The 25,562-nt window shown below is 47.4% G+C and overlaps 1 protein-coding gene across 3 annotated transcripts; it reads left to right on the forward strand.

Annotated features, from left to right (window-relative positions):
• Window positions 1-861: 861 nt before the first annotated feature.
• Window positions 862-24,719, forward strand: CEP68 (centrosomal protein 68). Of its 3 annotated transcripts, XM_090281398.1 has the most exons (8): window positions 862-984; window positions 2,600-2,714; window positions 10,204-10,593; window positions 14,709-16,217; window positions 17,603-17,725; window positions 20,038-20,134; window positions 23,604-23,776; window positions 24,612-24,719. In XM_090281398.1, exons 3-8 carry the CDS (start codon window positions 10,246-10,248, stop codon window positions 24,633-24,635), a joined length of 2,274 nt encoding a protein of 757 aa, XP_090137524.1. In that variant the 5' UTR covers window positions 862-984; window positions 2,600-2,714; window positions 10,204-10,245; the 3' UTR covers window positions 24,636-24,719. The 3 variants fall into 3 exon arrangements, with proteins under 3 accessions (XP_090137524.1, XP_090137526.1, XP_090137525.1); XM_090281400.1 differs by lacking the exon at window positions 10,204-10,593; XM_090281399.1 differs by lacking the exon at window positions 2,600-2,714.
• Window positions 24,720-25,562: the final 843 nt, after the last annotated feature.

Raw genomic sequence — 25,562 nt, forward strand, 5'->3', positions numbered from 1 at the left:
GGGAGCATTTTCATTTAAAATTGAGAGTATGACCCTTTCCCCACCTTGGGCAGATGGTAGTTTTGTGTCCCAGGATTATGCTAAGCAGTAAAAGCTAGAGTTTTGTCATTAGGTTCCTAGGCACTGCTTGAGGGAGTAGAGAGGAAGGGGAGGTGGTAGAAGGGGGTGTACATCATGACCTCCCACAGGCTGGTTCCCACTTCCCCTCGGGCTCCTTCACTTGCATCGCCGATTTTCCATCAGACCAGGCAGCTCAGAAAATCACTAAGTAGCTCCCGGCTCATTTACCCGCACCCCTCCCATCCTTTCCGAGCCGCCTAAGTTCCACCTTCTTCCTGAAGCTGTCTCCAACCACCCAGCCTGGAGACCTTGCCCCTCTCCGCAGCACAGGCCGAGTGGCACCTGTTCGAACCTCCTTCACACTCCTGGTTGTTTACATAAGAATATAAACAGCCGCACTAAGACTATGGGACCGCCTCCCTGGCAGTGGCGCAAAATGAATGAATGAATGCATGACACAGGGCGCAGCCTAGGCATTGAGAAAGAGCACTCGAGATACCGACCCCTCCGCGCCGGCCTCGCAACAGGCCCTCGTATGACCCCGCAGGCACTGAAAAAGCCAACGTGAGCCGCGAGCCAAAAAGGCAAGGGAGGGAGGACAATCGCTCGAAAAAGATCTGACCTCTAATACGCCAAGATGGCACAAGGGGTGGGCTCTTCTTTCAGGAGCAGGTTGCATATTGGTCAATACTCTGGACTGAGGGCTGGGATTGGCCGCGCATCTCAAAAGGAGCCCTCCGCGCGGAGGCGGGACCCGTACGAAGGGCGTGCTCAGCCCTCGGTTCCGCCCCAGGGGTTTGGTCTCCGGACGGAGGGCAGTGGTTTGCACCTGGGACTTCTCGGCTTCAGGGCTGCAGTTTGTGGCTGTTGGGCCAAGGGCGCTGTAGCAGGCCTGGTTTGGGCGTCGGAAGCGTTTGCAGCGTGGTAGGTAGTGGCCGGCGGAGGGGTGTCGGGGGGGTTCGCGGCTCTGGAAGCGGCGGCCCAGTCATTCCCCGCCCGCACAGCCCTGCCCTTGTGCCCTGCTGTCTCTCAGGGTCTTTGAGGCCAGGCAGGGCGAGCTGGCCGCCGAGCTCTGCGTCCCTCACCTGGAAGGGCACAAAGGCCTTCTGGGAGGGGGCGCCTCGTGCTTTCGCCTCCATTTTGCAGATGGGTCGGCGGGTGCGGGTAGGAGCCAGACAGCAGGGCGCGGAGGCAAGAGGCCAGGATTGCAGTGAGGCGAGGTGGTGGCGCGCGTGGCCACGCATCCTGGCTGCTGCGCCTCTGGCGGGCTTCGGTCTCGGGGGGAAACATACTTTTTCTCGGGGCCTCGCCTGTTTACCCTGCTCTCTTGCCGGGGCCCAGATGCCCCGGGAGTAAGGGACTCCGACCCAGACTAAGGCAGAGATCGTCTCTCACCAGCTCGGGGGCATTCCCGCTGGTAAGATGGGGCCGAATGATGCTTGCTTTTCGCTTTGAATGCAGCAGTTCAGGCTGCCAGGGGGAAACCGCCAGCGGCCTGGAAGGGTCACCTATTACAGTTGTCATCATTAGAAGAGTTATAAGGAGCCCAGGGGGCACATGTTCAAAACCTATTTCAGGCCCTTTGTAACTACTAGGTTGTGTTCGGTGTATTGTTTGTAATAAAAATGAGCGGAATCTTGCCAGAGCACGTTGGACCTCAGTGGGAATTCATTGGAGAGTGGGGGGAGGCGGCCCGAAGATAGCTAACTTTCATAAATACCCTGAGAGGTCCAAGGTGTAGGGTATGAAGAGTGTTGTTAAAATGCATGATGCATGACAAAGTGTGTTCAGTCAAGAAATCAAGGGTCTGGGGCTCCGTTAAAAGAAGTAGAGGCCACCATTTCTCATCCCTGTTTTTTCCACCACTGGGATCAATCAGTGCTGGGCCACTCAGGACAGAAAAGAGCAAAGAGCTCAGTTTCACCTCTTTGGAAAAGCTTTTTAAAGCGCTTCCTCCTCCCCGCAAATAATAATCACTTCTTTCTTTAGGCTACCTTCTATTGCTGTATTGTGGTTTCCCCAGCCCCTAGCACAATGCTTGGAACACAGAAGGCACTCAGTGACTGAAGGAAGCCAAAAGAAAACAAAACAGCAGCACCCTAGCCAAAAAGTTTACAAAACAAAAACTAATTCTTTTAACTTGTTGGACCAATTAATCTTACAGGATAGGGAGACAGTTGAGCTCTGGTTCCAAGTCAAATCAGATGTTAGTGCTTCCGTGTTACTAACTATAGACAACTAATTAAACTTCTCTATGCCTCAGTTTCCTCATCTACTCTATGGGTTTTGAGGATTATATAAAATATTGACATAAAGTACTTACCATAGCTGTTAGTTGTTAGGATAAAAACAAACAGATACTTGAACAGGTTCACCAATACTAAATATTTATATAGTACTTGACCCTTCAGGATCTGTCTGCCTTTGATCCTATGTGTTTCCTGATTTTTAAAAAATTCCTTAAACCTTTTCAGAGCCCACCCTATACCCCCTCAGTAAAAGTACAGACAGGCATACCTCGTTTTATTATGTTTCACAGATGTCGTGTTTTATACAAATTGAAGGCAGAACCCTTCAAGCAAAAAGATTACAACTTGCTTTATTGCCATCATTTTATTGCTGACGTCTGGAACTGAATTGGCAATATCTCCAAGGTATGCCTCTATTCCATAGAAAATAAAACTTTATGCTTTTAGTCTCACTACCTACTAGAGATTGATGAAGTGCCAAATAACATTTTGGCAAGTATTACAGTAGTATTGGATACATTCAAAATGTGGTCTCTTACTCAAAATGAGCAGAGGTGTAAATCAAATGAGGCCTGGTATGGCTGACAAAAAAACCTTTAGGATGGTTGATTCAGCCAGAAAGAAGCAGAACTTGTGGGGGTGGACTTGGAGTGGCTTCTTTCCTTGTAATGTATCTGGTCTCATGAAGAAACTGGTTCCTGTCTTTAAAGTTGTTCATAAACATTGTAAAAAGTGGAAGAAGTCTTCCTGTTGGTTTTAGACCTATTTGCCAGACCTAGAGGGGGCAGATATACCCCCTAGGGGATATTACCTCACTTCCAGGTTTTCCTGTACCACTTTCTGGTTGCAGGAAACAGGCTAAGTTTTACATTTTATTCCAGCTGTAGGTCCCCTTTGCACATCAGTTTCTCTAAAATAATAGAGTTTCCAAAACAAAACAACTCCTCACTCGTAACTATCACAGGAGAATTCTGATCTCTGATTCTGCTTTTACTGTAGCCACAAAGAATCTTGAATTCTTTCTAAGGATTGTCGTACCTTCTGCGAACTCCCATCCAGCCGTGACATTCTGTAATTAGCCATTAAAAACCTGCCACAAGATGTGAGTTTCTTCTAGTGTCCTGTTGGAAAGATGTTAAGGACAGGATAGATTTCCTTCTGGTGCCTGGTATAAGATAGGCACTCAATTGATGCATGTAAAACCATTATATATATAGTTCTGCTTCATAGTGCTAAAACGGGCTTCCAAACCTGGTGGTTCTGAAACACGGTGCTTACCAGTCATCTGGAGGTCTTGCTCAAGTGCAGATTCTGATTCCAAGGCTATGGGGCGGAGCCTAAGAATCTGTATTTCCAACAAGCTCTATGGCGATATAGATGCTGCTGGTCTGTGAACCACACTTTGAATAGAAAGATACTAACAAATACCTGCGTTAGCTTTTTGCTTAAGAAAAAAAAATTTTTTATTGATTTGAGAGAAAGAGAGACATCGACTTGTTTCACCCACTTACACATTGGTTGATTCTTTTATGTGCCCTGACAGCTGAGCTATGCAGCCGGCTTTTTAGAAGTACTGATAAACAGGTTTTGTTTTCTTGTGGTATTGGGATGAAGTCCTGGATTTAGGAGCTTTTTCCCCTCTATTATTCTGTTTTTAAAAATTCCTCTTATTTTGTTCCAAAAAATGATTTGAGGAATCTTTCCAAGATCCTTTCAGTGTAACAAGATTTTTAATAAAAGCGATTGAGGCAGATAGGGTAAAAGGAAAAAGGAAGTCCAGGGTAAGATCAGTACAAAAAATGAGTGCCACTTTGTCCTATGTATTTTACTAGGGTGGTACTACAGATCTGGCCCTGAGCTTCCTAGCAGCCAAAGCAAAGAGGAAATTTTTTTGTCAGTTTTGCCAATAACTATAAAGTAAAAATCAACTGGCAGCTCAGTGAAACAGCTGTTTCTCTTACTGAGGCTAGAGCATTCTTTTCCCGTGAGTTCTCTAAGAGATTTTGGTACTTGAGTAACATTCTTCTGTCATCTCTTGAGAGAATCAGTAAGATTCTTAGCAGTCTTCATCCGTGTAGCCTGAAGGGCTCACAACAAACTGTTAGTACAGTAAAGCACGTGGCCTGTGGAACTGGTCCAGGGCCAGCTGCCTGGGACAGTAATTTCCGTTCCAGGGAAGCTGTTTTTCTGCCTTGCTCTTCAGTGGGAACTGAAGGTACAGTTGATTGACATGTTCAGTCCTCATCATCCTTGTACTTTGAACTTTGTCGGATGGGGGCAGTCTGCTGACTGCTGAGGAGGTCTTGAGAACTTACGGTTGAGGGGAGGGGTGGCTAGGAGCTCAGCCCTAAATTCCTTGTAGATGTGGCAATGGCATTTCCTTAAAGGCCACCCAGAGGCCTCTCAGGACAAGTTAGAAGATTGTCCCTGCTCTGAGGCTGTCCGCTGGTCCCAGTCCGTCACCCACCTGGTGAGAGCGTGAAGGAAGAGGAGAGGGAGGGAAGAGCAGGCTGGCAACAGCCTTCCCACTGCACTGATCTGGAGGGACCCAGTGGCTCCTGGTAGGGCCCTGGAGGACCTTTTCTTTGACTTTAAACAAAAGGTAGGGAAGCAGCCCTAGGGGAAACAAAAAGAGGATGGTGGTGCCCCAGGATCCTAAGGGTGGCATCAGCCCATTGGAGGCACAACTATCCCTCTGCAGGTTTGAGCCTGTTCTTTTCACTTTGCTTTGCTTTTACCTGCAAAGGTGGGGCACACAGCACACATAGTGACCTGCCTTACAGAGAAAGACCTGTGTGGAGGACTGAGAGGCTTCGGGGCTTCTACAGCCAGGGAAGGAGCAGGAAGAATCACAGTCGCTCTTGGCTATTGGCCTCCCATTCTCAACCTCCAGCCACAGCATGGCTGGCATCCACCAGCCTCTGAGGCAGGCCTGGGCCTCTTGTGACTGTCCCTTGTATTGGCTTCTCCCACATACATCTTTACCCCCTTTCATGCTGCCTCCCACACAAAGATTGGCTTCTGCCTTTAAGCTCCCTTCTCCCATCAGTCTAGTTCCCCCAGAAGCCTTCCAGCAACCTACAGTGCTGGGTTCTCTCCCAGCTCTGCCCGTTTTCCTTGTGGGCAGTTTCATGTTCTTGGAGAAAGCAGCAGTGAGAGCCTCTTTGCCTGGCTCTCTGGTCAGATTCTGCTGCTGTGTGCATGGCTTTTGCCACTTACCTGTGGCCTCCTGCAAAAACAAGGAGTGTCAAGGCTTTGGCCCCTGAATTAGCAGGGCTTGCTGAGTCTAGCACACCTCGCTCTGGCTGGTGCAGGTGGCTGTTTGTGCACTTGGGCAGAGATGGGCCCTTCCCAGACACAGTTGGTATAAATCAGATTGCTCCAAAGGGAGCTCATGATTTAAAGAATCCTGGGCAAGTCCTTTTTTGATAGAAGGAGGATTGCTCCCTAGCTGATAATTTGTATATTTGAATGGTTGAGTGATGAGAGGAACATCACCCCACCCCTAATTCCCAGCCCTCTTTTCTTCATCCTGGACAGGAGCAAGTGGGAGGAAGCCCTGGCAGCTGTGGCAGGATGGCAGGAGGGTGGCACGGCAGATACCAGGAAGGGTTAGGTGTCCTGGCTTACGGACTTAAGAGTTAACCACAAACGTGGTGTGTGAGCATATTTTTACTATAGGGCAGGAGTAAGCCAAGCAACTCTGCATCACTCCTAATTATATCTGGTAGGCTGTTCGGCTTATATAAGTCCTGGAAACTAGTGGAGAATTTTACCGACAAAGTACATTTGTCCCTAGAATATTCTGAAACTTATGTGGCTTGTCTCTTTGGCCACGGACAGGACAGATACGGTGTTTACAAATCTTCCTTAGATGGGAGGGTTCAATTCATTGTTCACAGCCTATGCTCTGAGGCCTCCCTCCAGTCACTCAATCAGACTTACTGGTGCTTCCCTTGTTAGGAGGCCAGCTGAGGCCTGTGCCTACCACGGAGATTCTAGCCCCCAGGAACACCGTAAAATGTGTGATCTAAGAACAGGAAAGCCCCACATAGAGTAATAGGTTGTTTAAAGCTACTAACATGGGACAGTGTTAGTCCAGCCCAACAAGTCATTTTCATCTGTCAGAGCAGGCCATTTGGTGATTTGAAAAGGAGTAAACTCTTTCATTGGAAGGGTGCAAGCAGAATCCCACACCTCGACCCTCATCCCCGGGTGGTCAGAAAGAATGATGGCCAGGCCTTCGTATTGTATTAAGATGTCTACCTGGCAAATGCAGACAGGGTTGAGCCGTGGAAAAGGAACACCTGCACATTTGCTAGACTGCTGTTTTCTTCAACATGATGGATGGTTTAAAAAATTTTCTTTTGTAAATATGTTTATTGATTTTAGAGCGAGAGAGAGAGAGAAAGAGGGCAAACGAACCTAAGTGCTGAGTAGGCATCAAACCTCAACCTTCTGATGTGTGGGACAGTGCTCCAACCAACTGAGCCACTCTAGCCAAGGCCCACATGATTGATGTTTTAAAAATGGCCCATCTTCAGCAATCATTACTTTAAGAGACTTCCCTGATCATCTCTATCCCACTTTTCTCCCCTTTCTTTATATTCTATGGCATCTGATACACAATTTAGAATGAACTCTCATGGACTTCTTTTTATTTTTTTTCTCTCACATATATGTGTGTTAGTTCTCATAATAAACTTGTATAGCTCAGCCCTGACTGGTGTGGCATAGTGGGTTGGGTGTCAGAGGTCACCAGTTAGATTCCCAGTCAGGGCACATGCCTACATTGCAAGCCAGGTTCCTGGTTAGAAGTGTGTGAGAGGCAGCCTGTCAATGTTTTTCTCCCTCCCTTCTCTCTAAAAATAAATAAATAAAACCTTAAAAAAAAAAACTTGTATAGTGCAGGCTAAAAAATAGGATTTGTCAGTCAGATTATTAATAAGTGAGATTATAAAGGTACGGCTTATCCAGACTGATAAAATAACAACGTATAATCTTTCTTTTCAGAAGTATCATTTCCATGAAAGTCATTGAATTTCAAATGGTCTTACCTAGTTGCTGAAAGGCCTCTGGTGGCACTGTTAACCTAGCTCAGATTTATATGGATACTTGAAAGTTGCCACAGGTGTTTCCTGAATAGTTTATAATTCTAATTCAGCACCACCCCCCGCAGGGATAATGAATATCTTCTATTTTGAGTAAATGAAATCCAAACAAGACATTTTAAAATACCTGTCAAAAGAGATTATTTGTTTGCACCCATCTCTTTCCCCAACATTGTCTTAGTGTAGCCCCATCTCAGGACCACAACCTTTAGTGGAAGGGACAGTGGGGGAGTGAACGGGGTATTAGCTGCCCACCTGTCAGGGCCCAACACCAGCCAGTGAGAGAGTTTAGGAATGGAGCAAGAAGTAGAAACTAGGGGCTACAGACTAAGTTCAGCTGTCATCCTGATATTTCCAGCTCATGGGCTGAGCTTACCCCATAGTGGTGAAAACAATTCGCCTGTAAGCGGTTTCATGTGCAGTTTCTTAAATAGCCACAAGGTGAGGATATGGCTCCAAGAAATCTCTGCAGGACTTGACCACTCATCTCTGTCCCTCTACTAGTTTCTTCCTTCTTCTATTTTATGTGCCTCCTTTCAGTAATTGGTTCCATAATTGGTTCATAAAGAGTATAGGTTCTGGAGTCACATAGTTCAAGATTGGAATCTCTCCGAGCCTTGGTTTCCCCCTCTGTGAAAGGATAAGACATGTTTCCCATGGGAAACTGGACCTTCCCATGCTGCTGGAGGGAGTGTAAATTGATGCCACCCCATAGAGGGCCACTAGGCAGCATATGCCAGAAGCACGCATGCAGGTACCCTTTCTGGCTATTTACACTGGGTGTGGTAGCATGTGTGCAAATGATGTGGGTTCGTGGTGATTCATCACAGCATTGTATGTAATAGCAAAAGGTCGGAAATAACCCAAATACCTACTGGTAAGGGACTGGGAAAATAAGAGCAGCCTTACAGTGGAATACGGTACTGGGCAGTGATGCAAAGAGAAGAAGCTCTGTGTATTGCTAAGGAAGTAGCTCCTGGATATTTTGTTTAAAAAGAAAAAGAAACAAGGTTCTGAACAACATATCTTATACAGTTTGCCTTTTTTTTTTTTTTTTTTTTAATCCTCACCCTAGGACACACTTATTGATTTTAGAGAAAGGGGAAGGAGGGGAAGAGAAACATCAATGTGAGAGAAAAACATTGATCATTTGCCTTTTGTACACGCCCCAACTAGGGACTGAACCTGCACCCTCAGCATGTGGCCTGACCAGGAATTGAACCTGCGACCTTACAAATTATGGAACACTGCTCCAACCAACCGAGCCACACCAGCTGGGGCTAGTTTGCTATTTTTATGTAAAAAGGGGAGAAAGATGACATAGATTTTTGTGGTTGTCTGCATATGTATCAGGAGATAAGAGAGAAACAAAATTAATGAGCCTGTTTACTTGTTTCTGTGGGATTATATAGTAGTAAATATTTTGCTTAATTCATGTAAAAAAACAGGCTGCTTTCTCTCCCTCTGTTAGACTTTGTTCCTTGTAACTTGTTACACTGATTCTGACACACCCATAACCCCCGTGGTAGTGATGGCATCAGCTGACATTGTGCCTGGCACTCTTGTCATGCCTTGCACACACTAGCTCATTTTGGGGGGAGTGCGGGGGGACAAGGGTAGAGGGATACTTCATCTGCAGTGCATTTTATGTTTGAGTCATAAATTGAACTTGTCAAAAAGTGTGTTTTTCTGATTAGTTTCTGCCACATATGGCAGTTGTGAGAAGTAACCAAGAGGGCATGTGAAGTGTGTGCTTTTCTCTAGGGGGGCGTCTGAATTGATCTGGAGCCTCTTGTACGGGCGGTCTCGGGATAGCTGTCCTCACCCAGTTGTGTTTCCTGGTGTGCGAGCCGATCAGGGAGAGCCCACATCCACAGCCTTCTGCACTTGCTCAGACTTCCCTGCTGCTGTCTGCTTGCCATTGCTTCACCTCCTGGTCTCTGAGGAAACAAGGCTGTTTGTGTCCAGGTTTTGGCCTTGAAGTTGGCCAACTGCTCTTCAGAAAGCTACTGAAATCCTGGGTGTTCGAGGTTCCCTTGCCACCCCTCCCAAATCCTCCCAGACTTGTGCTCCCAGTAGCAGCCCGTTCCTGCACACCTAGGCTGAGGGGATCTGTCTCCCTCTGTTCCTGAAGCTCTTAATGCAGGGATCCTATTTTCAGATATAAATTGTTCCTTCTTTTTTCCCTGCCTGCCAGCTGCCTGGTACATCTCTCTCTCTACAACCTGCTCCACAACCCAGCGCTGGTTTCTGTGCTTTGAGAGGGTCCTGCCTTCTCCTCAGGGCAGAGTGGGCACTGCGGGAGCACTCTGGGTTCAGTCATGGCCTGGGCCTGCCCTGACTTGCTCTTCAGAGCAGAGCGGTCAGAGCCAAGCTAGAGCTGCCTGCTGATGGGGGCATTTTGACAACAGATCCACAGCTGGGCTGGCACAGGCCAGGCCTATTAACCAGTGGGGCTGGGCTGAAAGAACAGGGACAAAAAGGTGACTTGAATGATTGGGACCTGCACTGACCCTCCTGGGCACCTGCTGCTGGGGCTGGTATAGGCCACATAAAAGCAGAGGACAAAATGTTGTGCTCCTGCCTTCCTTTTAGAAGGGTTTGGTGCCAGGGACAGCTGGACCTGGACCTCTGTTCTCTGAGGAAGTAGCCATCATTTGTTTGTTTGGTTGTCTTTCTTTGGCCAAAAAAAGAATTTTTTTTTTCTTAATCATGAAAGAGCAAGGTTACCTGGACACAGAAGTGGAAAATTTATCTTTTTGTCTCCCTTTCCCACTTTGTAGTCAGCTGAAGGCTTCAGGGAGCCCTGACCTGAGGACGTGTCAATGGCACTGGGAGAAGAAAAGGCAGAGGTGGAGGCATCCACGGACACAAAGGCCCCATCCTGTGGGAGGTGGAGCTGCAGGGAACAGGAGGTGGACATCCTGGGGCCTGGGAGTGGGGAGCAGCCGCCACGCCTGGAAGCTGAGGGAGAGCCCGCCTCCCCTGTGTGGGGGGCAGAGGGCCTATCTGTCCCCACCTGTTGCCCCTCTGAAGCCTGCCAGTCACAGGCCAGCAACACCGGCAGGGAGCCGGGAGCTGGTGCATCTCAGCGTCCTCTCAGTTGCCTGCTTCCTCCTGCCCGCGTGGGGGCTGGAGATCTGCATTCTGTGGGAAGTCAGGTAGCTGCTAAGGTAAGTGGGACTGTAGATTTACTCAGTGCTGTCTTTGGCAGTGCATTCCAGCATTTTGTCACCGTCTTAAATGCTTTCCCAGTCTCTGTACAAGGTGGGGCATTGGGAGAGCCTGGGTGTGGTGATTTCTGTTTTATAGAGATTCACCTGGAGAATTGGGCCTTAGGGCCAGCAGGGGACTGTCCACCTCATCTCCTATTCCTTAAGAGATTGGTGATCTTCTGAGAACCACAGATGCTGTGGCCAGAAGAGCTCTGAAAGGGGGAGCCCTTTCTCTTTCTGATTTGGTGATCTGAAGGCCTCAGGGGGAAGGAGGGCCCAGGGCTGTGGTCTCCTGAGGGCTTTGAGACTGGATCCCCTAGAAACCCAGGAAGCCTGCAAAGCCTTGGAGCCCCTGTGGTCAGCAGCACTATTGCTGGGCAAGGAGAATTTCTTGGGCCTCCCTGACTGCAGGGCAGCCTTGCCTAGGGGAGTTACATGGGGCAGGGAGTCCTGCCTGGCTCTGTGACCTCAGGCAAATCACTGAATCTTTGAGGGCCTGTGTATAATTGGGAAGGTGACCTGCATGACCTGTCACCCCCCACCTCTGACACCCTGTTATGTTCTGCTTGCCAAGACCTTTCATGGGAATGGCTTCGCTTCAGTGTCATTGTGGCCTCTGCTGCTGCATGCTGCTCCTGTGGACCTCCTCCTTCCAGGAGCCTCTGAGTGTGACTGGGGGAGAAAACAAGCTGGGTCCACCTGCCTGGGCCAGGGCTGTGGGAGGCTCGGGGACCTGAGAGTCAGAAATTCAGTGAGGCAGGAGGCCGATAAGCCAGCTGGCTGTGTTCACGATGTGAGTGTGGTACTTACGGGAGCTCATGTGGTGTGTGGATCTCTCACCTTGCTCTTCACACCCAAGCTCATTTAATCCGAGTGTCCTGAGGAAGTGGTGCTGTTGCTGTCCCCATTTTACAGGTGTGGGAAGTGACATGGGGCGCGTAATAGTACCACTTTTACTGGAAGGTGGCGGTTAGGGGTTGGCTCCAGGTCTCTCTTGTTCCAAAGCCCTTGGCCTTAACTGCTGTGCCGTGGGCCTCCCTCAAGTGGATTAAAAGTTCAAAGTGAAGAGGCTGAGGTGAAGGACTCATTTCGCCAGTGTTTGGTTACCACTGGCATGTGAACTGAGCCGAGTGTGTTTGGGTGTGTCTCCTGTCAGTGACAGGATGATTAAGGTTTCGTCTGGGCAGGACACGCTTCTGAAGGTTAGGCAGTGTGTTCCAGTTGCAGTGTGACAGCTCTGAGTTGTGCTCATAGCAGGGTGTCTGTGGAGGAAGGCCTCTGAAAGCACTGAGGGTGGGACCAGACCAGGGAAGACAGTCTGCTTCCCAGGGCAGGCTGAGTCTCTGGCCTGCATCAGGTAGCAGACTCTTCATGCCAAGACCTCTCCTGAGTATCGTATGGGCGCCCCAAAGAAAACTCCTGGTTTGTCATCTAAGGAAGAAATTTACTTATTTTCACTTGAGTGCTTTCTCTTCCCTCTTTTTTTTAAAAAGTATATTTTATTAATTATGCTGTTACAGTTGTCCTAATTTTTCGCCCTTGACCTGCCTCTGCCTCCTACTCCCCTTCCCTCCAGCAGTCCCCCCTGCCTTTCAATTCAAATCCATGGGTCATGTGTGTAAGTCTTTGGCTTCTCCATTACCTATACTGTTCTTAATATCCTCCTATTATGTTCCTACCAATTATGTTTATTAATCCCTGCACCATTTCCCCCTTTCTCCCCTATCTCTGTCCCCTCTTCCCCCTCACAGCTGATAACCCTCCCTATGATCTCCAAACCTATGATTCTGTTCCTGTTCCAGTTGTTTGCTTTTTTTTTTTTTTTTTTTAGGTTCAGTTGTTGATAGTTGTGAGTTTGCTGCAATTTTAATGTTCATAGTTCTGATCTTCTTTCTTTTAAATATGTCCCTTTAAAATTTCATATAATAAGGGCCTGGTGTTGATGAATTTCTTTAGCTTTACCTTGTCAGGGAAGCACTTTATCTGCCCTTCCATTCTAAATGATAGCTTTGCTGGATAGAGTAATCTTGGTTGTATGTCCTTGCTCTTCATCACTTTGAATACTTCTTACCAGCCCCTTCTTGCCTGCAAAGTTTCTTTTGAGAAATCAGTTGATATCCTTATGGGAACTCCTTTGTAGGTAACTCTCTTCTTTTCTCTTGCTGTTTTTAAAATTCTCTCTTTATCTTTAGCCTTTGGCATTTTAATTATGGTGTGTCTTGGTGTGGTCCTCTTTGGGTCTAGCTTGTTTGGGATTCTGTGCTTCCTGAACTCGTATGTCTATTTCCTTCACCAAATTAGGGAAGTTTTCTTTCATTATTTTCATTCCATTAATTTTTTCAATTTCTTGCTCTTGCTTTTCTCCTGGCACCCCTATGATTTGTATATTGGTATGTTTAAAGTTGTCACAGGGATTCCTAAGCTTCTCTTTTCTTTTTTTTTTTTTTTTTTGTATTCTTGTTTCTTCTTTTTATTCTAATTGAATGTTTATTTCTTCCTTTTGTTCCACATTGTTGATTTGAATCCCGGCTTCCTTCCCTTCACTGTTGGTTCCCTGTATGTTTTTCTCTGTCTGACTTTGGGCAACCTACATTTCTTCCTTTATTTTTGTTGCCATACTTTGTGAGTTCTCTGAGTATCCTTTCACTAGTGTTTTGAACTCTGCATCTGATAGATTGACTATCTCCATTTTGTTAAGTTCTTTTTCTGGGGTTTTGTTCTGTTCTTTCCTTTGGACCATATTTCTTTGCCTCCTCAATTTGGCAGCCTCCCTGTGTTTGTTTCTGGGTATTAGGTAGAGCTACTATGACTCTCTGTCTTAGTAGTGTGGCCTGTGTAGCAAAGACACCTGTAAATTGTACAGGGTGGAGTTTTAAGTAATTGCCAGAGCAGGGCCACCCACTTCACCATTTTGTGACTCTGTTTGTGGTGGGGAGCTCGGAGATGGGACAGTGCTGCTGCCTGGCTTGTGAGTTTCCCAGCTCTGCCCTGTTTCCAGTCACTCCATTTCCCATATATGATTGGCGCCCTTCCAGGTGCTGCCCTTGGGTTTACGTACGTTCTAAGACCATGCGGGTCCTTTAAGCAGTGAAAATCCGGCAGTTTCTTCTGCTACTCCAACCCCCACTGGTTTTTACAGCCAGAGGTAATAGGGGTTTATCTTCCCAGTGCTGGAACCCTGGGCTGTGCTGTCTGGGCCTGGGGCTGGGATTGCTCCCTCCCAGGGTATCCCTCCCGATTTTTATCCACCTCAAGTTAATGTGGGACGCCACCTCTCCACGACTCTGCCCTGCCTACCTGTCTGGATGAATGTGGCTTTTTAAGTGCTTGGTTGTTGTGTTACGGCTACATAGGCGAGATTGAACACTCTGAAGTGGTGTATAAAGTAAGCAAAGGATTTTAATAATGGCCAGGAGTTGGGCAGACCCTGAGCTGGTCTCTTAACATGCTCCAACCTACAATGGAGTCTAAACGCTGGGTTATATACTGGTGAGGCCCCCTTTGTTTCTTCTTTGGAGGGAAACAGCTTTAAGAAGGGGCAGAGGGGGGGCTGGGTGGGACTGCAGGAATGTCCTGGCAGTAACAGGAACAGAAATTCGCAAGGCTATAAGGTCATCTCTGGCAGCAGCATAGCTCTTCAGCCAGGGACGAACTCCCTGCGAAGCAATCTATTTTCAAAGGGCTAGACATTCTGCAAAGCACAACTTTCCCAAATGTTATAAACCAGACACAAGTAAATGGAAGGTGATAGAGGCTGAGGTCCTTTTAGCTTGTAAATTACCAATTGCTATACTCCTTCCTACATTCCTCTTTTCAAAGCTTTTTAGCAAGTCCTTGCTACTTTTTACAAAGAACATCTGAAGCCCCTACATATTTACATATTTAGCAGACCTTTGAAACTTTTTACAGGGAATATTTGGTGTCCCTATAGTTGGACTTCCATATAGCTCAATTTTCTGATGGTTCTGGTTGTTTTTGAGATCTGTTGTAATTCTTTTTATGGTTGTGCGAGGAGGCAAGGCATGTCCTCCTACACCTCCATCTCTGGTTTTTCTTCCCTCTTATCATTGCAGATGGAGGACGCCAGTTTTTCTGCCTCAGAGGAGCAACCTCAGACTGTAACCATTCCCAGAGCCACAGCTCTTTGCTCAGGACATGATGCAGATACTGAAGATGATCCATCCCCAGTTGAGTCACCTCGGGTGTTGGATCTCAGCCAACAGCCTCACATCTCAGGTTTCCCTTTCTCATCAAAGTGGAGGTCCACGGTGAGCCTCGGTGCCACTGGTCCTCAGTTTTCCAGCTGCAGTGTCTCTGCCTCATCCCCTGGCAGCAGTTTCCAGGGTCGCCAAGAAAAGGCAGAGCCTCAAAGTTGCTCCCTTGCCAAGGTCTCCTCCTCCCGGAAGCTGGTCGGTCCCCAGTCAGCCCCCTCTGGGGTGGGGCCAGGGCCTCAGATCCAATGGTCTCCACAACCTGTGTCCTCTGGGAGTGATGCTTCTGGGTTGAGAGGGAGGCACCTATCCTTCCAAGCCGAGTACTGGGCCTGCGTGTTGCCAGATTCCCTGCCCCCTTCCCCTGACCGCCACTCCCCGCAGTGGAACCCGAATAAAGAGTACGAAGACCTGCTGGACTATACTTACCCACTTAGGCCAGGGCCTCGGCTCCCAAAGCATGCTGACAGCCACATACTGGCTGACCCTATCCTGCAGGACTCAGGTATAGACTTGGATAGCTTTTCTGTCTCCCCAGCAAGCACTCTAAAGTCACCCACTAATGTCTCCCACAGCTGCCCACCAGCGGAGGCCACTGCTCTGCCATTTTCTGGGCCCAGAGAGCCAAGCCTTAAACGGTGGCATTCTGGAGTACCCCAGGAGCAGGGCAGCATGGGGCTGGCATCTTGTAAGCAGCTCGCATCTACTCCCAGAGCCGCAGGCAGTAGGGACAGTCCTTGGAAAGGTAGAGAGCCAGCCCTGAGGGGTGTGAAGAACTGGCGGCCAATGGGCAAGCCCCTCGAGGTGGGCCCTCCCCAGCTGAGAACATGGGACAGAGGATGGCCCTTATCCAGGCCAGAAAGACAGAAAGGAGCCAACAAGGGTATCCGGCACCCTGCCTGCATGGAGTCTGGATGGAAACCAGAAGAGGAGTTGGAAAGTGACGAGGAGTATCTTGCCCTCCCCACTCGGCTGACACAGGTTTCTAGCTTGGTTGCGTATCTAGGTTCTGTTCCCACTTTGATGACCCTGCCAACGGGGGCTGCCGAAGGGCAGAGCTCCCTGGATGTGTCGGACAGTGATGGGCCTGCTTCCTTCCCATCGGACTCCAGCCAAAGCCAGCTTCCCTCCGGGACTGCCCTCAGAGGGTCTGAGGGGCTTGAGGGGCAGAACCACTGTTTCCTGCGTTCCTTCATCCATGCACAGGACTCTGCAGGGGACAGCAGTCTGGTGAGCAGCCAAGCGCTGGAGGTCTCTGGACCACTGAGAACACACTCCTCCTTGCCAGTTATTTTGGACCCGGATCCTAAAGGGCAGCCTTCCAGGAGAGGAGGAGAGCAGGGAAAAGAACCACTCGTGCAGTGTGTGAAGGTAAACTCACCAATTAAGAGGCTTTGCGTAGAAGTGTCTCATTTCTTCCCCTAGTCCACTAATATAATAAAACAGTAATATGGAACATGTTTTATGTGCCAGGCACTGTACTATACCTTATCCCATTTAAGCCTTTCACAACTCAGTATGAACTATTGTTCTCATTTCAGTTAGAGAAAATGACAGCAAGAGGTTAGGCAACCTGTCCACTTAGAATTAGCAAGGGCTGGAGCCTGAGCTCTTAACCACTACCCCAGGCAGCTTTCCAAGACTCTTGACCTTGAAGATTAAGAGGTATCCTGCACAAGAAGGGTCTGTGCTCAGGCGCTTTTAGGAAACACTGAGCTAAACAAATAAGTGCTCTCTTGACTGCAGGACTTCTCAGAACTTCAATTTAATCAAGTGGTGTAAGTGTAGAGTTTTATGGACCACCCAAGAGTATCTGGAGATATACTGCTGATACTTCAGGGAACAGGGTTGTCAGCATCAGGCAGATGTGCATTTGAATCACAGCACAGCTCTCCTTGGAATTCAGCTCCGTCTCTTGTTTCTTTTCGAAAGTAGAGATGTGCCACTGGGGTGTTGTGTGGAGTAAATGAAGTAATTCATGTTGAGGGCTCCACGCGGTCCCTGACACACTGTGCGCGCACACAGGGAGAGTCCCCCAGGTGCGCACGTGGATACTGCATCTGCACCGCAGCAGGATAGCTGGCCAGAAGGCTATGCACCCATGAGCTGATGCCATAGGTGGTTCCTAGCACTCATGGAGGGCTTGAACCTGCTTGTGATGTCCTGGGGATGATTTTATTTGTACTGTGAAGCTGGTGGGACAGATGTCAGTATGTGCCCTTGTTTGTGATAAAAGATTGAGAGGTGGTGAGGTCAAGTGCTTGGCTCGCAGCTCCCCAGGTGAGTCACTCGCAGGAGTCTAGGGGCCCTGTTCCCAGAGCCATGGTGAAGCAGAAGAGGGATGCTCAGCTTTAAGTCACTTGTCAGCTGTCCATTCAGGTTAGTCTTGATCAGTCATTTATTTTATGTCCACATTTTTTCCAGAAACTGTCTGATAGTTAGCAGTGGTGCTATGGCAGGCATGCCTCTTCTGGGCTGTTCCCTGTTCCTGCCCTCACCTTCTCTGCCATTCCCAGTGCAGAGCTGGCCTTTCTCAGCCTGTCGTTTTTGGTCACATCAGACCGAGGGGAGACACAACCAAGGTGGGGCTGTTGCTATTGCCCTGGCAGAGGTCTGGAATCATGCGGTGGGGACAGGCAGGGGAGGAGAGAAGACTAAAGCCTCAAGTGAAGGAATGCTCTGGAAAGGTGCATCCCCTGGATATTTTTAGCCTCTTAAAAATATAAACAGCATGTGTCTTTTATTTGTCTACACAGACATTTTGCTGTCAGCTAGAAGAGCTGATCCACTGGCTGTATAACATAGCAGATGTTACCGACCACTTGACTCCACCCAAGTCCAGTCTTACAGGTCTCAAGTCTTCTCTGCAGCTTTACCGGGTAATACATGGTCCTGGCTTCTGGCTGTTCACTCATGAGTGGGATGGCTGTATTACAAAGCTCAAATGACTGATGCTTAACATGTTGTGGTTCAGTTGGCTTTTACCTAAAATCTAATTGTAGGTCCTTTTCAGATCCTTAATGCTGAAAAAAAGATGTGTCACTTAGTTCCTAGACCAAATAGAGTTTGGAGAAGATACATTATATTTATCCTCAATCAAAAATACTTGAGTGATTTCCATTGTGATTTTCCAGATGTCTCGGGGGATTGATTAAACATAGATCTGCACTAATATGGAGTCACTAGGCACATGCGGCCCTTTAAGCAAAATTGAAGATTCCGATTTTTAGTTGCAGTAGTCACGTACCAAGTGTTCAGTCATCACATTCGTCAGCTACCACACTGAACAGTGCAGCTAAGACATTTCCACCATCACAAAATTCTGCTGGACAGCACTGACTGGTGCTTAAGTGTTTGAGCTAAAACTGCCCTGACTCCAGAATGTACACAGGGCACTTTCATGGTAAACAAAACACTACTCAGTTTGCTTCTTATGTGTTTTGTTTTTCTTGGGGGTGGGGAAAGGTCCCTCTTTTTTCAAAATAAAATGAGGATTTTCTTTAAAATCTCTTTAGTTGTGGTGATTATAACTTTAGATCAAGTATATTTAGTGTGACAGTTTGTTCCTGCTTCTGGCGTAATTATCAATAATAGGTCCCCCTTCATTCCCAGAAGTGTTCTGAATTGGATAATAAATTATACACTTTCCCTAAATATCACCTTAACCTTGACTGAACTACCCATGGCTTCTAGCATGTCTGGCTAGCCAAAACCTTATCACCTCTAATGAAGGAGCTGGGGTGTTCGCGGTCTGAGCCTGATGTTAGTCTTGACAGGGTTTTCTGGGACAGTTCTTTGAATTGCTCCCACGTTATTACCTACCCAAGTGCCTTCTACAGAAGATGGCTGAGCCTAGAGCTCCCACCACACCCAGGCAGGATGGAAGGCCTTTGTTTTCCAACTTGGAGCCAAGTAAAATTTAAGGGAGGAGCCTCTCTGGGTGGGCCAGCTGCCCTACACTAGTGGGAATGCCGTTTCCTGTTGTGTACAGTTCCTTGCCCAGAGTATACTGAGGAAGGCTGACTGAGAGTCCTCAGTGTGGAGGGCCTACCCCCAGGAGGCCCAGGGGCAGTACCATTGTGAGGAGAGGAAATTGCCTTTGTAAGCCTTACCTGGGTGGCCGGTCCAGTGAGTCAGCCCCACCCCATCAGAGCAGGTGCCGAGTAAAACAACTCCATTCCCTCCACTGTCCCTTATTCCATCTGGTGCCTTAACTTTGAGGCTAACCAGAAGCAACTATCTTGCTTCATGGGTAGAGCTGAGATCTGAGCTGTGAGTTACCCCTGCAGGTCAGTGAAGTTGAGCCCTCATGTCACCACACAACTGTGAGACCACACTGTCAACCCACACAGAATGGTGCGTGGTTCATGCATATGTGTGTGCTACCTTGACCCATGCTTAGATACTTAATGTAAGCCTGAGTGTGGGTATGTACCCATGTATTTTAACTGTGACTCTGTCTCATATATTTTGTCTTAACACAGTGGGTTTGTAGCAGCATGTAAGCATAGGTATTTGGGCTGAAGACAGGAATATAGTAAATCCAAGAGTAAAATTTTAACTTGCAATGTAAACCAAGTTATGTACCCTGTACTAAAGGTGGTCATGGATTTGATTTTACACTTCTTAGCTAAAGAAACATCAAAAATAGTCAACTCCAAGGCTTGGTGCCTGTGAGGGGAAAACAAATGAGCTGCTTAGGAGACTCAGCTTCCCTGATGCCTTCCCAAAGCCTAAGGTCCACATAGAACAGGACACAGAGAGGGCACGGATAGAGGCAGCAGTCCCTGTGGTCAGGTTAATAGCATCTCTGGTGGCTCTCACGTGCCAGTTCCATTAGAATGAAAACTTTTGAGAATCCCATTGCCCTGTGACTTGAAAGAGAACCTACCCTGTGAGGTGTGACTGAAGAAGGAAGCCCTGGCTCCAGCTGTTGATAGGGCAGGCTCGCCAAGAAAAAGAAAGCTCTTCTTTTGTCAAACCATAAACAGAAAAAAAGGATCGACTCTTTGCTTTGGGTTCAAAAGAGGTGAAGTTAAACTATTACACTGTTTACTTGGGAGAGTCCTGAAAGCCAGCGGGTTCACCTTCCAGGTTAGAGAGGAATGAAGCTAGCCTGCCAGGGGTCATTTTGAAAAACTTATAAAACAATAATAACAAAGCTTTTTTCTTTCTTCTGATATGCTTCAAGCAATTTAAGAAAAATATAGATGAACACCAGTCCCTGACGGAGACTGTCTTACAGAAAGGGGAGATTCTTCTTCAGTGCCTGCTGGATAACACCCCAGGTGAGATGCTTGAGGCTTTGCATTCAGCCAGCCTGTCCACAGCAGGTCCAGGGACCCACAGTCACTGGTTAATGAGCCAGTAGTGCCAGAGCCCCGCTCACATGCACCCACAGTCTTAGATTCCCCTGACAGCTAGCCCCTCACATCGTCACTAACCCCCAGACCACACCACGAAGCAGTTACAGTCATGAAGGTAAGCCGAGTAGAAGTCAGGTGTCCAGCTTGTAAGGATGCCACTCTTGCTTCTGCTTTTATCTTTTCCTGGTGGTGTGCCGGGTGGGAATGCTGATTTTAGTCCAGCTGTCCTTGGGTTTTGGTCAGGGTGTTCACAGAGGGGAACCCACAGGGCATCCCCTTCTTTACCAGCACAGGCTGAGCCCCTCTGCTTATCTGCTTTGGGGAAGAATTTGTTTTAGGATTTAGGAGCAGTCAGTGTATTCTGAGGGGATAGGCAGAAGGAAGAAGTGAACTGATGAGAGGGAAACGGAGTGGGCAGTGGTGCACAAACTGAGCTCAAGCCCGTTTTGCAAGGTGGGTTTCCAATATAGGAAAACACGAAAACCAGACTTTTAAGAATACGTTAAAGCATGCGTGGTACGTGGATTCACAACCGAGTTGCCCTTGCCGGGGGCAGATATGATATGGAGGATGAGCTAGGAGAATGCTAGGTTAAAGCAATGAAGTGATGCACACCTAAAACCAGCCCGATTGCCTGTAAGATTGAACATCCAAGTGCTAAAAAAGCCCATCTATATAGTGCCTCAGATTTGGAGATGGGGTTTATACTGGAAGCAAATGGCATAAACAAAGCTGGGCAGGACCTGCAGACTTGAGGGGCAACGGGGTTGCACTCTCCTGACCAGAAGTAGGCAGGTGCACATCAGGGAGGTGGCATGAAACAGTCTCAATCTCAGCACTATGACATTCTGGGCCACATAATTCTTTGTTGTGAGGGGGTTGTCTTGTGCATGGTAGGATGTTTAGCAGCATCCCTGGCCTCTACCCATTGGATACCAGTAGCACCCCCTCCCCAGTGATGACAATCTAAAATATCTCCAGACATTGCCAAATGTCCCCTGGGAAGAAAAATCACCAGGGTTGGGACCCGAATGAGCCATGGGGCTGCTGCAGGGATTTCTGAGGGGTAGTGCTCATCCAGTGACTATGAGACCTTTGCAATCCCCTGCCCTGGGAGGCTTTTGTTTCGGCTCTTTCGGTGTTCTCTTGCTGTAGTATTTTCTGGTTTTGATTGGGGCACAAATTCAGTATGCCAAGCTCCTTTGCTACCTGTAATTGCACCAGCATTTTACTGAATACTGTGTGCCAGACACTGCTGAAGCAGTTAACATCAATTTTTTTTTTTTTTCATTTACTCATAGCCCTGTGAGATGGATTACTATTACTCTCACCTCAGTGGAGCAGTGAATTTGCCTTGGGTCACACAAGAGTGGCAGCCTGGCTCCAGCCATATGCTGGCTCCCCTGCTGTTGTCAGTGTCTGGAGGTGCAGGGGCCTTAGCAGGAAGGAAGGGAGCTCAATACCAGGAAACTTCCCAGAGGCCACATGTAACAATGGGCCTCTTAAAAGCTACAGGTTCTTTGAACTTCATTTAAAAATCAATTCGTAAAACTTCTCAGTGCTTAATTTGTATGTGTGTATTTATGAGTGAGGGGGAGGGAGGGAGGCAGAGAAACATTGATGCGAGAGAGAAATATTGATTGGTTGTTTCTAACAACACGCCCCAACCAGGGACCAAACCCGCAACTGAGGCATGTGCCCTGACCAGGAATCAAAGCCTGGACCTTTAGCTTTGCCAGGCGACACCCAACCAACTGAGCCATACCAGTCAGGGCAGTGCTTAATCTGTAATAAAAACATCCCACTTTTCCTTTCTCTCTCAGAGTCTAGAGGTATTTTACTACCAAAATAAAAGGATTTGGGGGTTTATGTGGTTTTTGGGTATGTATCCAGGCTCTCTGATTGACACACTGCCCCTCCCCACCATCAGTTTGGCATAATCAGGAACTTGACTGGTGAAAATCATTAGTTCCCCATGACATTCACAGGTCTTTGCAGCTAGGTGCACGCCTCTTATCTCCAGGGCAGACTGTCCGAGTCAGGCGAGCCCAAGCACAGACACTCCTCCCAGCTGCTTCACCGCCTGCCTTCTTCCTCTGCCACAGTATAACCTTAGAGACAAGCCAAATTCCCCCCTCCAAAGTGTCCCAATCTCAGACTGCTGCCAGAAGCCTCCCCATGGAAATCTGGCAGCTTTTCACTGCATTTCAGTGCATGAGTTGACAGTCCTGTCTCACACTCAAACGCCTTATCAACTGGCTGGAATCTCTGGGCATCCAGCTGAATCAGGCACCTATAAAAGTAAAACAAAAATCTCACTGGGAAAAATGACTTCATTTGCATTCCCAGCTTTCCTTTTTCTTGATTTCAGTCAAACATAGCATTCTAAAATAAAAATTCAAAAAAGTAAAGGTCCACTGAGAGCAGACAGGACTGAGTAAAGGTCAGGTGAACGTGGAGGGGAGAACCCATCCCAGGTGCCCTTACAGGCACACTGGACTGTGCACCCTGTCCTTGCCCTTAGAGCTCTCATGTGTTGTCAGGACAGCACTTTGCCCTAATGACTGAGCACCGATGTGGCTTCCCTCGGGGATGATCTCAACAGTCAGTCAGCCTGTTCTTGTGCCCAGCCGTCAGCATCCTCTGCAGATACACAGCTTCCCTTTTCCCTTCCACTGCTGGCAGATGTTGCAGCTGTGGCAGGAAACTAGGGAGAGTGTTAACACAGCTGATAAAGACACAGGAAACTAAAGCAGCCTTTGTGTTTAACAAAGGAAATAAAAGTATTTAAGAGAAAAAAAGACAAGCCTGCTGTGCGGGATGCACTCTGAACCTAGCCTGTCCCATTCTGTAGGAGGGAATCTTGGCCTTACTAACATCTTGTCTTTGCCAGCTTTTAGATCATTTTCTTTTGAAGTTTGTTCATTTAGGACACCCAAAAAGGGTTCACAAGCATTCCCAAATATGTTACCAGACTACCTGTACACATGCTAAATGACAGTCCCCCAGCTGATGGGACCTGGTAGCAGGACCGAGAGCCATAATCTGGGTCTGTTTTGTTTCATTTAAGCCTTTTGCCCCACAAGACCTGGGTGTGCCCTGAATCTTCTCTCTCAGTCAGGTAACACCAGTCATCACAGAACGATGTCTCTGCCTTTTTGTGAATTATGTAATTCCAAAGTAGAGCCAGTGAAATTCTCCCAGCTTTAGTCAGAAGTTATCATAGATCAACCAGTGCAATAGCATTTCCTGGAGTCACTGTTGAGAGTGGACATTATCAAACTGTTGCCATGTTTTGCTATTTTGTGTGAAATGTTACACCCTTGTATGTTTTTTTGAAAATAACTTGCCTGATTTTTTTGGCCTAATTGCTTTAAACCTTATTTGTTAGTGTTAAAGGATGTTCTCAGGAGGATTGCAAAGCAGCCCAGTGAGCTGGAGAACCACGCAGATCACTTGTATGACACTATCTTGGCCTCTGTGGACATGCTGGCCGGTTGCACCCTCATCCCTGACAACACACCAATGGCACACAGGAGTGCTGATGTGACTGGGATTAGCCTGGTGAGTAGGCTAACCCAAGAGAACATGTGTCCTCAGGCCCCAGTGCTGCATTAGAGTTAAGAGTTCCTGCTCTGACATTTGGCTGTTTCTTAGAAGCTTGAGCCAAGTGGTGTTAAATAAGATGCTAGGAGAAGACCGATGCTGAAAAAGGGAGGTGCTGTCATTGCCAAGCGGAAGCTTGGGGGTCCTCCTGTGGTCATCAAGGCTCACTGCGTGCTTTCCATTACGGTTCTCACTGTTGCTGCCTGCTACGGACTAGGATGTCCCATGTCCCCAACGAAACTTAACCTATACCTACTTTTTTGTGTCTGTACATCTACACTTCAGGCTCTTCTCACCCAACTCATTTGGTACTCCATCTCCAAGCAGCAACTGACAGCATTCAGTGCCTTGAGGCAGTTATCGATAACTCCCCACACCCCCCTTTCCCACAACGGGCTGTGGGGATAGCAGGGGTGTAACATGCCTGGAGACCTAAACAGTACCATTTTCTTTTGACCTTTGGAAAAGTCAAAACAGGGAATGATAGGAAAGAGGAGGTGAGAGAGCACAGGGGGTTGGTACCCACTTTGGAGGATAACTGGACCATACTATCCCTGAAATTGCCTCTCCAACTAAAATGTACTTAACTCACATTTTCCAAGTTAGAATTCACTATAGACAAAAGAGGGTAAAGGATAAAATCCACGTATATCAAAAGCAGGGAGTCCATGTATTTGTTTCAAAGAAATTTGAGCAAGTCATTTTCGATCTAAAATGAATGCAGGTGATGTTTCTTGTCATGTCTTCCTCTGCAACATTCTGCCTATAACAAATACTTCTCTTTCTCTTTCAGGCATCTTCCCAGGCAGAGATATAATCTGTCTCCCAAAACCTGGCTGGTGGGAAACTCAGAAAGTCCTTGTAAGGGCCATTTAACAATGATATTAAAGGGGAAACTTAACTCTAATATACTAGCTTTAAAATGCCTTTCTCATCCCTGAAGTAAGGGACTACTAAGTTACTGTTTTTATTTAAAATGAATCCTTCCAAACTAAGATATTCCTTGGGTGCTTTCTCTACAAAGAGCATGTGGCTTTGCAGTTTTTGATAAAATAATGCTCATAGGCTTATACGTTTTTCCTCCCCCCTCTATCCATGTACTGAGGTCATTTAAAGAAGGTACCAAATACTCAGTACTCTCAGGCATACAAGAGGATCTAAGAAACTAAAAAAAGTGAACGGTTGGCCAGGAACTTGGGTCTTTTGAGAAAATGAAGCTTAGGTTTATAAATCCCTCTTTGAAGATTTTTAGAATAAAAATTAACTCATCAAATTCTTAACACATTGCGTACAGGTGGCAAGAATTCTCCTCATTTCTAAAAGGCATTTAAATTCCCTGGTACGCAACGTGTTAAGACAGTTCTGAACAACTAGAACCTCTACAAATCAGTCTGGGCTGTCAGGACCTTCCGTCATCTTCAGGACTTAGGGCTCCATCCCCACCTCTGCCAAACTAATACCTTAAAGGAAAATGTGCAGGGAGTTCGGGAGCTGCCGTTGAGCTTCGATTACGCTGTGGACTAACGATCCACCTTAAAGGTCCCTCTCAGAGGAGGCATGCCTCCCTTCCTACTCTGGTGTGCAAGAGTAGTCCAAGGTCAGGGAAGGGAAGGGCACAGATAAGACTCACACAGCCTAGTAAACTAAGGCTGTCAACAGTGAAGGGGAAAAAGGAAGCTTTTTGTTGCTTGGGAGCTGACGTACCTTCATAGAAATAAATTTACAGATCAACCACTGAAAGCAT

Source organism: Furipterus horrens, unplaced genomic scaffold (assembly GCF_987537825.1).
Source record: "Furipterus horrens unplaced genomic scaffold, mFurHor1.1.pri manual_scaffold_6, whole genome shotgun sequence".
Lineage (NCBI taxonomy): Eukaryota > Metazoa > Chordata > Mammalia > Chiroptera > Furipteridae > Furipterus > Furipterus horrens.

Bases quoted from the DNA above. Each gene is read 5' to 3' on its own strand.
- CEP68 (XM_090281398.1), top strand. From the start codon at position 10,246: ATGGCACTGGGAGAAGAAAAGGCAGAGGTGGAGGCATCCACGGACACA. The intron at 16,218-17,602 runs GTAAACTCACCA...TTGTCTACACAG, and splicing joins CACTCGTGCAGTGTGTGAAG to ACATTTTGCTGTCAGCTAGA. The intron at 20,135-23,603 runs GTGAGATGCTTG...CTTATTTGTTAG, and splicing joins CCTGCTGGATAACACCCCAG to TGTTAAAGGATGTTCTCAGG.